Source organism: Lontra canadensis, unplaced genomic scaffold, assembly GCF_010015895.1.
Source record: "Lontra canadensis isolate GAN:19392208 unplaced genomic scaffold, GSC_riverotter_1.0 scaffold36, whole genome shotgun sequence".
NCBI lineage: Eukaryota > Metazoa > Chordata > Mammalia > Carnivora > Mustelidae > Lontra > Lontra canadensis.
This window is the reverse complement of record NW_022631030.1, coordinates 16,172,930-16,185,800: the sequence shown is the minus strand read 5'-3', so window position 1 is coordinate 16,185,800 and position 12,871 is coordinate 16,172,930. Positions and strand designations below refer to the sequence as shown.

Genomic DNA, 12,871 nt, shown 5'->3' with positions numbered 1-12,871 from the left:
TAGAGAAAAATGTTACTAAGAGAACCAAAAGGGAGAGAAAATACATGTATAGTACTTTACTATAAAAATGCATATTAATATATCCATTTAGTTCAAAGCTGTGTTGTTCATGGCTCAACTGTACATATAATAACCATTTATTTATTCCACAAAATTTTATTAAGCACCCATTGTGTGTTAAGCATAATTCTAAGTAGTGGGGATACAGTGGTTTATAAAGCTTATAGTTTAGGACCAGAAAGACTTTAAACAAATAATCATACTAATGTATATAAAAACACAAAGCTATATAAAAATCATTAAGAAAATTTAGAGTTGAGAAGAGATTGTAACAGAAGGATCTGAATTAGATGGGTTGTGGGGAGGACTAGGGTCCTAACAAAGACTTCTCTGAGGAGCTAACATAAAAACTGAGCCCTGATGGAAAAAGAAAAAAATACATATGATGAAGGTGGAGGGTATTTCAGGAAGAAGAAAGGGCAAATGTCAGATCTCTACGATGGAAAACACTTGACAGATTATAAGATATCCAATTTAAAAACCGATGCATTCATATATTACATTAAGTGGGAAAAGGATGCTACTACACGTCAGGTTTTGGTTTTTTATAATAAGAATAGGAGGATAAATGTAGCAGATCCCTTCCATGGAATAGCTCAGTAGCAAAGATAAATTGTATGATAAAGACATAAACAAGAATGCCTTGGGAACAGAAGAGAGAGCAGCTAAGACATCATAAAGGAGCTCATATTTGAGTTGAGTTGAACTGAGTGAAGGATGAGGATTTCATGTGGCAGAGAAGTGGGAAAGCACTTTCCCAGCAGAAGGAATAATATGTGTAAAGGCACAAAGATGAGAGAAGTTGGGGGGCAGAGGACTGCTTATTAGAGAAGGGGCCAGTAGTTAAGCTATGGCCAGACGGAATGGTTTTGTAAATCCTGTTAAGAAGTTTGGACTTTCCAGGCTTAGACAGGGGCAGATATTCGGGGTGTTAGGCAGAAGAAAAATATTTCAGAGGTGATTGTGGTAGGTTTATAGGGTTTGAATTATAAAATGGTGGCAGGTTGAGAAATGAAGAGACTTTTGTAATACCCAAAGCTAGAGACAATAAGCTTCTCAACTAATCCAATGGTAGTATGAGTGGAGTGGATGGGGCAGGTTTGAGATGTATTTTGTGTTTAAGAGAAGCTGGCCGTGCTAAGGCTAAAGAAAGAATGTATAAATACCTCATGATAACCCAGAACCCTAAGATACTTTGGAAATCTGCTTCTTCCTCGGATTGCTATCTGATGAAATATTCTCTCTCATATATATGTGTATATATACATGTAATATATACACACACATATGTGTGTATGTGTGTGTATGTATACAGATATATAGAGTGTCAGTATTTTATTTATGTGTGTGTATATATATATATATATATATACGTTTATGTGTCTATATCTATTGAGCTACTTTTTAATTTACTTATCGTAAAGGACCACAATTTGTGCACCGAACAATCTGCACAACCATATGAGGGGTTTTAGCCCACCACCATCAATGGAAAGAGAACTGATAAACGTGCACTCTTGGCAGGGCTGGGGGCCCCTCATGTCTGCAGCTGAGACTAAAACACACTGTGCTATTTGTCATCTTTTAATCAGACTTGTGTGAGTCCTACCACTTTTTGTGAATGATTTTAATATTTTGGTTAAGACTTGTACATTTTTCTGTTTACCTATATAACCATAAACACTAGTTATATAGATAGATAAATGGATAGATAGATACATAGATACATAGATTGACACATAGATTTATAGATACTTAGAAACAGATCCATTTGCCATAAATAAGTGTCTACAAATGGAACAAAGATCTCCTGTCAAAATAGGTAGAAGTATTTGTTCATTTTCAAGTACTCCTTTCTTCAAAAAATTTGTCATGCTAACAAAGGGAGGGCCATTAAAAGTATTGTCAAATTCAATTCAGATTCAAACTTAAATTGGAAGCATTGAGAGCTGTGCTTGGTAAGTGCTGTTGCCAGTAGCAGGCCCTGGATTAACAAAGATGATTAAAATGGACTCCTCCCCTCAGTGCTATGTAATGTGTTGGGGAAGCAACTGGAACGAGGTGGTTTTGTTCATTATGGTTAAATGCTGTGAGGGAAGTTGCACTGGGAGATCATTCAAAACAGAAGAAACAAAATAGACAAATATAAATACTGTGTTTGGGGTATTGATAAGACAAACAAAGAAGCTGCTTAATCTGATGGAAAGAATTCTGTCATTTACTGGCCATGTCCTTTTGGGTAATTTACTTAACTCTCCCTGGCCTCAATTTTGTTTTCATTTTCAATAGTGAGAATATTTATTTCATAACTTGTAAAGTAGCCATAAAATAATATACGTGCAACTTTTGAAAACAAGCATTTTGTGTTAACATACATTATTGCATTGTACATATTAATAATAAGAGTATCATAATTGAGAAAAAAAAAGAACTTTTTTTCCTCCCAGTTCACTCTTTGTGCTTCCTTTCTTCTTGGTGTACACACCCTAAAAGCTATACTTATCTTTCTTCCTTTGAGAAAGTGGCAGGGCCATTCTGGAAGTGCTGGGGTGGGGTGGGGGTTGCAGTCAGCACTGCCTGGGGCTTGGTGGGAGTGTGGATTAATTTTGCAATTGCACTCCAGGAACGAACATTCTAATGGGTGACATTGGCTGAGTACCTAGAGAATGAGGCAGTCATGCTAAATATCCATGGAATTTTACAAATATCTATTAAGCCAGGACCCCTTGAACTATCAGATGAAACATAGCATGTACAGAATTGGTGATTCTGAACTGGGGCTTGTGTTGGAAGATCTGGCCCTGGACATCACATGTACTAAATTATCCTCTACGAACCTGACTGTACAACCCCCTCCCCCGAGCTGTGTCTATCTTAACACCAGCACCAGGGAGACTCCCGGGTCTAGAGAAAGAACTTCAGAGGGCCCAACACATCCAGCTAAAGCAGACATTATTCTGAGAATATTGTGGAAGGTGCACTGAAGTTGTTGCTTTATAAAAGTGAAAAAAGTATTGACATTTCTACCCAGAACTATTTTTTAACAAGCTAGAAAATACTGAAAAACAGGTAGTACAGTTATCTCAAGAGAATGCAGTATAGTTAGAATGCACACTATTTTTTCCCAGTGTGTATTTGGATAAAATATGTGCAATGAAATTTCAGGCCAAATCCTAATGCAGAAATAATCCAAAATATGGCAGATTTATATGATAGGCAGTTTTTATTTATTTGCTAATGTGGATTCCCTTAAGAAGTCAAATGTTCTACATGTTACTTATGGCTTCTCCTTGAAAAGACTTAACTCTAAGGTCTCAGCAGCATAAAACTCCTGGCAGCAAAGTTGTCTGAATCAAGCATCAGCCATAATTCTCCTTTGCCACTGACTCTGGGTGGTTTGGAACCTACCAGTACTCTACCTGTTTTGGTAATTAATAATTTTTAATTAAAATGGCAGTTTGAATAAATCAGCATAGTCGTAGAATTTGAGCCTCCTCTCTTGCCATCCTTCAGAGAATCTGAAACATAGCAGAGAAGAAAGGTTTAGGTACCTGAAATCCTCCATTAAAAGCTTTGAGCTCTGCCGCCCCAACCCCACCCCATAGTTTTTGGATTTGTTCCATTGTTCTTTGAATCTTTCTTTCCAAAAGGAATTAAGCAGGACCCTTTGTCAGCCTTGTGCTAAACAATGAGGAAATAGAGACATGTGACTCCATCCTTATCCTTGAGGAACTAACTCTAGGTAAAAAGACAGGCATAAAAAAAAATCAGCTGTGATACCACATACCACAAGGAGAAAGGGAGGTGATTCTCTTCTCAGATTTGTGGAGAAGTGAGGGAAAACTGCAGAGGGGAGGTGATCTTTGAAGTCCCTTGAAGGATGAGTCATATCTTTCCATGTAGGAAATGAAGAAAAGAAGAGGAAAACAAAGCAATGGAAGTATTTGTTTTTGCCATGTTCCTGGGAGAGCCAGGTTTGAGCCCTAGCAGTACATAGTATTAATGGCCACCTTGTTGGCAAATCAAGCAATCTGAACATTATTGTTGAGACTAATACTTATCATAAAAGCATGCTGTGCAAATATTTATAGGCTTACATCTCCTTTTGAGTAAAAAGAATCATCCTCATGTATTTCGTTTCTCCTTGGTTTCTTTATAGTTCCTCCCCAGATCATGAATATCTCCTCAGACATCACTGTGAATGAGGGAAGCAGTGTGACCCTGCTGTGTCTTGCTATTGGCAGACCAGAGCCAACTGTGACATGGAGACACCTGTCAGTCAAGGGTAAGTTCTTTGCCTTTGGGAATTTTTCAGTTATTCTATTATTCTATTGAAGAATTTGTTCTAAAGCACACCAAAACTTTGGGAATCAAAAAGCAATGCTGTATTTGTAACATAGTAATGCAAAAGCAAATAGACCACATGCATCAGTCACTGAGTATTCCATTCCAAAAAAAAAAAATTAAAAAAGGATTTATAAAGAGAAAGTGTACTGAATTATTTTCTCAGTCCTTTTTATGACCACAGAAAATTTCTGTTTTCCCAGGCAGGAAGAACAGGGGTGCCATCACTTTAAACAAAGATACTAATTTCTTAAGGTGGAGATGCATGGGTCAGTTGGTCATTAGCCCTTTCTTTAAGAAGAGTGCTAGAAGGTTAGCATGCCCATTGTAAATGTTGGTATTACTGTGCATCCTTAAGAAAAAAGATCTCCTTACTCAGTACTTTCAGACCATTTCCCCGGAGCCACACCTATTTGACCCATATATCCATAGCCCACCTGGGTGGAAAAAGGTTGATGGAAATGGTGAAGTACCCTCGGCATGCATGTGCTGGGCACTCAGTGGTTGGCATTCAGTGTCAGTGATGATCATTGCCACCTCTGTAGGAAGGGAACCAAGAGAACAGTGGGCCTTATCCCTTTGGAACAAAAACTTACTCTAAGTTGAACTTGAAGAGATGGGTACAGAGTCACCTCGTGTATTTATACATTACTAGAAACTATGATTAATTCTAGAAATTATATAAGAAACAAACGCTCCCTCAAGCATGAGAAAATCCAAGCATAGCATGAACTTCAGTGAAACAGGAGAAGGTGTGGAGTATGCCTGTGTGTTATGTAAAAATAACCTAGATCTAGAGGAAACTGTAGGAACACACCTTCATGACTTTGAAATAGAGAATGTTTTGCTAGGACATCAAAGGATCTTACCACAAAAGAAGAAAACAAGAATAAATTTGGCTTTGTATCATTTTCTCATGGCTGCGGTAACAAAGTGCTACAAATGGTTTGGCTTAAACAACAGACATGTATTTTCTTGTTGTTCTGGAGGCTATATGTCTGTGATTGAAGGGAGGTAAGGTTGGTTCCTTTCCAGGGTTGTGAGGGAGAACCTGCCCAATGCTTATCCATTAGTTTCTGGTGGTTGGCGGGCAGGCTTTAGTGTTCCTTGGCTTGTAGATGTATCCCCCTGATTCCTGCCGTCATTATCACATGACCTTCTCCCTGTGTGCCTCTCTTGGTATCCAATTTTCCTTTTTCATAGGGACACCAACATATCAGATTAGGGCCCAGTCTAATGACCTCATCTGATTTTGGTACTTATAAAGACCCTATTTCCAAATAGGGTCACGTTCTGCAGCACAAGGATTAGAACTTCAGAGTATCTTTTCTTGGGGAATGTGGGGGAATGCAATTCAATTAATAATGGCTTCATCAAAATTAAAAACACCATTTAAGTATAAACGAAAAGACAAGCCATAGACTGGGAGAAACAAAGAATTTTGGATTTTGTCTGGGTTATGTTTGAGTTTCATCTGGGTTACATGAAGAATTCTTACAACATAATTCTAAAAAACTATCTTGAAGTGAACAAAAAATTTGACAGACAATTCACATAAGAAGATCTACAAATAAAAAGTAAGCACCTGAACATATGTGCAATATATTTACCATAGAAATGAAAATTCAATCATAATGAGGTTCTACTCACAACTACTAGGCAGTCCAATTTAAAAACAACAACAACAACAGCAAACCCTGACAGCATCACCTGTTGGGGAGGATGTGGAGAAACTGAAACTCTTACACATTAACTCTGGGACTATAAAATGCTATAAGCACTACAGAAAACGGTTTGGCACTTTGTTACAGAGTTAAACATACACTTAACATATGACCCCCAATTCTGCTCCTGAGTGTTCACCAAAGATCAATGAAAATGTCTGTCTACAAATATACATTGTACATAAATGTTATGGCAGCTTCATTTATAATAGCCTCAAACTAGAAATAACCTCAAACCTTCAACAATTAAATAGATAAATTGTGTATATTTAAACAGCAAATGACTTCTCAGCAAGTAAAAGTAACAAATCATTACTGCATGTAACAACATGGATGATTCTCAAAAACAGGCCAAGCAAAAGCAGCAAGACACAAAATTACCTACTGCATGATTTAATAGGCAAAACTAAGTCATAGTGATTGAAATCAAGTCAGTGGTTATCCGGAGTAAAGATCTGGGGAGATGTGCCTACAGAGGGGCACAAGGGAATTTTTTCAGCTGATGGAAATGTTTTTATCTTCAATACGGTGCTGCTTATGTTGCCTCATGTAAGTCAAAATACCAAATGTTACACGAAAAATGGGAACATTTTATTGTAAGCAAATTAAAATCTCAATGAAACTTTAAAAAATATCCACATAGAGATAAGAGAAATAACTGAAAATTTGTCCCTAATTTGTAACATAATTTATGTAAGCAGTACTTCCTAGATAAAAGACTGGATTTGTTACTAGGAGCACCGTTTAAGGGAAAAGTTAAATGATCTCATGTCCTCCATGTGAGCAGAGATGCGTGTGTCAACCCCAGCCTTGTTGTAGGGAAAGATAATACGAATAAATGCTCTGAACATTCTTTGTATACAGACCTCAGATATAGAAACACAAAATGTCTATATTATAAAGTAATGTTAATAAGAACATTAAACTATACATGAGGGACATCACAAAGCCCAACTTTAATGAAAATGAAGCAGTAGCTTATGTTCCCAAAGACCTAAGCCCCATGGGAATTTTGCTTGAAGTGAGAGACAATTTTGGATTTATATTACATATAAAACTATGTCTAAACATCTGGCCAATTTCTATGTATTTGGTAAATTCAGAGATTTTTATAAATGCTTGAAATCCAAAAATGCATTTATTTGATCCTAAATGCATAGTTCTCTGAGCCTAGAAATCTTTTGAAAGGCATTTTGACTTTGTGTAAGTGTTTTGAAGCAATACCTTATAATGGTACACTGGTAAGATTTCCCTCAAAATAAGGGAAATTCATCCATATTCTCAATCTTTTATATAACATAATAGTTACAATTCAGCCTCAAAAAAGCTCAGAAAACCCTACATTTAAATGATTCCTCTGCTCTTCAAATCTCCCAGGCTATGATCTACTTTCAGTTGCCTTTTGCTTTTTTTACAGCTTCAACCTTCACTTTGCTGTCTTTCTTTCCCCCATTGTCTTCCTCCTCCTCTCTCCATGATATTTAAACATTTAAACTCAAAGCATTGTTTTCCAAATTTGAAAAGCTTTGGAACCTGGAGGGTTTGCAAGTTTAAAATGTGCATCTGCAGATGACTACCATTATTTATTTTTAGAAGGCTATTCCTTCTCACTTAGAGTTGAGGAGACTCTGGGAAGTTGTTTTAAAGGTTTTAAAGAGCAGCCAATAAAACTCAAACATCAAATAGCATTTTTAGAACAATTTGCTGGTTAATTTAGCATGCAAGAATAGGAAATAAAAGTTGCAATGACATTTCCTTTGAAATTCCAATAGGATTACATTGGAGAATTTAGTTCACTGGACAACCGTGTTCCCAAAATGCTAATAACGCAAGATTTGAAAATTCTTGGTTAAATTTAGGGATCTGTATAACAGAAGTGAATAAACAAACCTTTATTTAGAAATAGAATATTTTAATGAGCAGATTATTAAAGATTAAGAATAGTGATAATGCTTATAGTTTAAAAAGATGGACCAAACATATGCTGCCAATCCCTAGAAATTACAGGAAAAAGGTAAAAGCTAATGATTCAATAAATCCATTATCACACTAGAGAAAAATAATGTCAAGCTTGTGTGAATCAGAAACAATATAGAATCTCTGAAATATAAAAAATAAATAGATGTAATGAAGAGGAAAAAAAAAAACAGCTCAATATGATCTATACCTGAAATGATATATAGTTGAAAAAATAAGGGTTTTAGATCTTAGTATACTGGTAAATGTTTAAAATTGATTGGGGCCGAGGTTGGGAAGACAGAAGAGCCCTGGTAGCATTCGCCAAATTTCCACGGTGCAAATACTCCCATCATTGCCACTTTATCAGGAACCTCTTCGAAGTAACTATGCCCATTTTCACTTGGAAAACAAACGAACCAAAAGCTAAGCCTTCCTATGAAAGTAAGGTGATATTTTTGAAACAAATAACCAAAATCCCAGATGTGGATCCAACGTTTCCCCAACATTTCCATTCTCCAGTCTTGGATATCTAACTGGAGATCTCTTGACTTCCAGTTTCCTTGGTGATGTTGGCAGATGTGTTAGGATTCCCAGAAACTAGGTTTGCCTGGAGGACATCTGCCTCACCTCCAAGGAAAACTGAGATTGTTACAGGATCATGATTATTAAGCATTGCGAACATCTCAAAGAAAAGTGCTGTGTAAACATACATTCAGAGGTTTTGCAATTGACATGCAAACCACTTAGCATTTTTCCATGTATTTATTTAACTTCAGATATAAAAAGTTATATTTAATTTATTTTCAGGAGCAGATAATGGGTTTTTAAAAAAACATATTTATGTGGATTTGCTACAGAATACAGAACTTGTTTAATAGCCTTCAGGAACATAAAAATCTGTACCAAGTGACCTCCAGCTTAGGAATGAAAATAATGATGGATTCACAGGCTGCAGCCTCAAAGAATTTTCCCTCCAAAAGAGTGGGCAGGTCCCAAAACAGGCAGGCATTGTGGATTGGCAAATGGCCAGTGTGTTTGGAATACATTGCAAAACAGGTAGGTTCCAAGGATGATATTCTTTTCCCCTCCTGAAGGACAAGAGAAAGGGCGCTGGGCCAGCAATCATTGGAAGGCTCATGAATGTAAAACCATGAATAATGTGGAAACTAAGCTGCACCTGAATAATGTGAAACCAAAGTTTCTTCGTCTCTTAAACCAAAGTTGCACAGGTGGGTGTGACGGAGGAGACAGTACAGGCTGTTGTGTTCTAAGGAGAGTTGTCTTTCCCTCTTACAATGCCTTTGTAATCCACTAGAATGTGTTACACACCTGGCCCCATTTCCATTGACATATTTGGAAAGGCCAGATGTTCAGGGAAAATAATAAAGTCTTCTTTTCTGTTTCCTCTCCATGGAGATTTTAAGATGACATCTATTCACCTGTGAGTGAGTTGCTCCTACAATCTACTCATATACAGTAATACCTCAGGGAGCAAGCGAATGAGTTATTTCACAGAAGTGAATTTTCCAGGTAACCGAAGCTGACTCCTTTATCATTGACTTGAGTCATTTTTAATGGAAACATTTTAAAAATGTATTATGTTCTCCTCTGTTTCCTTGAGTACAGTGAATGCTACTTGGCCTCATCTTTACAATGTAATATCAGCATCATGCATATCAATTGTTCGTATCTTAACATTGGAGGCTGGAATAGCCAGGAATAAAGTCCTAACATATTTTTTTAAATTCTTGTGTCTGTTTTTTATAGTTCCGGTATTTTTCCTTCCTTCTCTCCAAATGACTATTAGTTGTCAGTTCTTCCTAAAGTCAGCATACCAGCCTTTTGCCAGCCACATTTCTTCTGATTATTTCCTTCTGATTTGTCATGAGCAAGAATCTATAAACCAAGTTGGTTAGTCCCAAATATGAATGTAGTGGTGGGAGAGAACCTTCTGAGAGGAAAGGGCATGAGCATTTGTGAATGTGATAAATGACACTGCGGATAGTTGTTCTGGGGAAAACCCTGTTTGGCTTTTGTTTTAGATATATGAGTTTCCTAGGTGAGTGAATTGCATGTAAGCTAAGAGAGTTAACACTTGTGGTGTCATTTCCCATGGTTCCAACCTCTTTGGGCAGTACTTTTCTATCTTCTGTTTACTTTACTAGATGTTGAGGTCACATAATATGTTAGTTTAAGACTGTTTCTACTACAGCCCTTAAGTTTCCTTTTTTTTTTTTATTCTTTTTTCTTCAAGATTTTATTTACTTATTTGATACAGGGAAAGAGAGAGAGAGAGCGCACAAACAGGAAGAGCAGGTGAGGGAAAAGCAAGCTCCAGCTTAGCAGGGAGCCTGATGTGGAGCTTGATCCCAAGACCCTGGGATCATGACCTGAGCAGAAGGCAGACAGACACCCAACCAACTGAGCAATCCAAGCACCCTTACAGCCCTTACTTTTCTTGTGAAAAATTACTAAGAGGCGTATCTTGAAAGAATTTGCCAAGTTCTTAGCATTCTAAATAAAAACAGCCTAGCCTATACTCATGTGTAGATGTTAATCCCTGTGGCTGGTGGTTTTGTCTTAGACTGAACATGCACTTCAAATTCTTACAGACCTGAGATGAAGTTTCACCCAAGCCATTAACATTCTCAGTTACTTTAGGAATGTCACTTCCTCTATCTGACCTCCTAGACTGCAAAATGGGGTTGTTTCAGTTCATTTAATATCCTAGCTGTCCTGAGAGAAAAAGTACTCATATTCATCACTATGACTTTTTTTATTGTTTATGATTATTCCTATTATTTTACCCATTCCTACTTCTTATACCTTGACAGTCTTAGGTCACTCATTAGCAACTCAGTGTCCCTCTGGTCCACCTGAAAAATTCAGAACAACATAATCTTGTTTGTAGTAACTAAAATTAGAAACAATCCAAATATCCTTCAGTGGGAGAATGGTTAAACAAACTGTGGTACAGGCACATGATGGGATGTTAATATTTAGCCATAAAAAGTGATGAATTCGAAATACACACAAAAACTTTGATGGATCTTAAGGTATTACACCAGATGAAAGGAGTCAGTCTCAAAAGTCTGCATCCTCATTATCCTACTGTTATAACATTCTCAAAATGGCAAAATTATGAAGATGCACAACAGGTGAGTGGTTGATAGAGGTTTGGGCAAGGAAGGGGAAAGAGCACCATAAGGGAGTTGCTTTGCAGTGATGAAATGTCATGGAATTATACATGAAGGCAATAGCAGGGAGTGCCTGCAAAACCTGGTGAGATCTAAGCAAGCTCCATAGTGCAGCTAATTGCATTGTGTCCATATCAGTAACCTGGTTCAGATAAGGTATTCTGTTATATAAGATGCCACCGCTGGGGAAGCTGGTCATAAGCACATGGGACCTCTGTTGTTTTTGCAACTTCTTGTGAGTCAATAAGTATTTCAAAATAAAAAAGTTAAAAAAATAGAAATGATAAAATGAATTCATAGGGTTCCACTAGCATGCTTATATAGGAATTTATTATATAATATTGCCACATGCATCATTTCAAGTGAGTTTATAGCAACTCTTTCATACAGGTCAAAAAGAATATTTACCTATTCCTTAGGTATGGAAAACACTCGGGAAGTTTGAGTAATGGCGAATGGCTCTCCGCTTACTAAGGTGGTGGATATATGAAAGGGGCCTAGCTCCCACTGTCTAAGTCTAGAGATCTTTATACCATACAAAGATGGTTCCCATGGCTTGCAATGGGGACAGGTATGATATAACATGATATATTTTATCAAATTCTGCTTGTTATCTGGGGAACACAAGAGTGCTCACTCAGTAGTTTGACCATTACCCATGTTCTTATACTTCCCTTCCTAACTCCACACCTACCTTCCCACATGTAGGCACTTTCTAGCTACCACTCAGGATTGTTCTAAGGAAAGCACAGCCTCCAAATGAAACCCACATTCATGCTGTCGTCTGCTGTAGGTCCCTGTTGTTTCTCTGCTTCAATTAAAATCAACCCGCTGAGACCTACCAACCTCATTTCTCTTCTAAACCATCCTAGGTACAAGTTCCAGCCACTAATAAGAATTGCCTATTAGTTGACCCTCTGAATCATCCAGTCATGCTACTACTTCTTTGTCCCTCTCCAAGGCAGCCAGAATCCTTGTTTCTAATCTGAAGTCGTGTTTCGAGCCTAATTAATCCCCAGAGTGTGAGAAAGAGGTGTCTGAGATGAGAAATCAAGGTTATACATATCTTGCTCAGTGGAACAGTTATGGGCAAACAAGCTGTTCCTCTCACATTTTTGCAAAGCAAATTTATGTTCACTAACTTTGGTTCTTGTTGTAAATGAGAAGTGTATGAAGGTCTAGCAATGCGCTTTTCACCATATGGGTACCCATATGTTTTCCCCCTTTGCTTGCGTACATTTTCGCTTTGGCATGCACATATGCTTGTATTTTTGCAACTTAACAATATTAAAACTAATCCCATTTATGCTCCTTTTGGGTGAGTTGATTGAGTCATAAATTTCTGAGAATCTCTTCCTTGGGAGGCTGGAGTTCTTTTGTGTGAGCAAGGGGAGGGCATGGCAAGCTACTCACACTTCTCACACTGAGTTGAGAAACTGTATATTGGAAATGGGGCAGCAGGAAATTAGTCTTGCGGTGAAGTAATGTTTAGCCTCTTTGCTGGGCTTTTTTAGATTATAAAAATAATAATGAATATTAGCATGTATCATACCAAGTGGAAAGCTCAACTAATTCACATGTAAAATT

The 12,871-nt window shown here is 37.3% G+C and overlaps 1 protein-coding gene across 6 annotated transcripts in view; it reads left to right on the top strand.

Annotated features, from left to right (window-relative positions):
- Positions 1–12,871, top strand: part of OPCML (opioid binding protein/cell adhesion molecule like) — a 1,077,798-nt gene that overhangs the window by 967,158 nt on the left and 97,769 nt on the right. For all 6 annotated transcript variants that reach the window (XM_032868960.1, XM_032868964.1, XM_032868962.1 and 3 more), the window contains one exon: positions 4,220–4,345. In XM_032868960.1, coding sequence (XP_032724851.1) covers positions 4,220–4,345 — 126 coding nt within the window. The remainder of the gene's footprint in view (positions 1–4,219; positions 4,346–12,871) is intronic.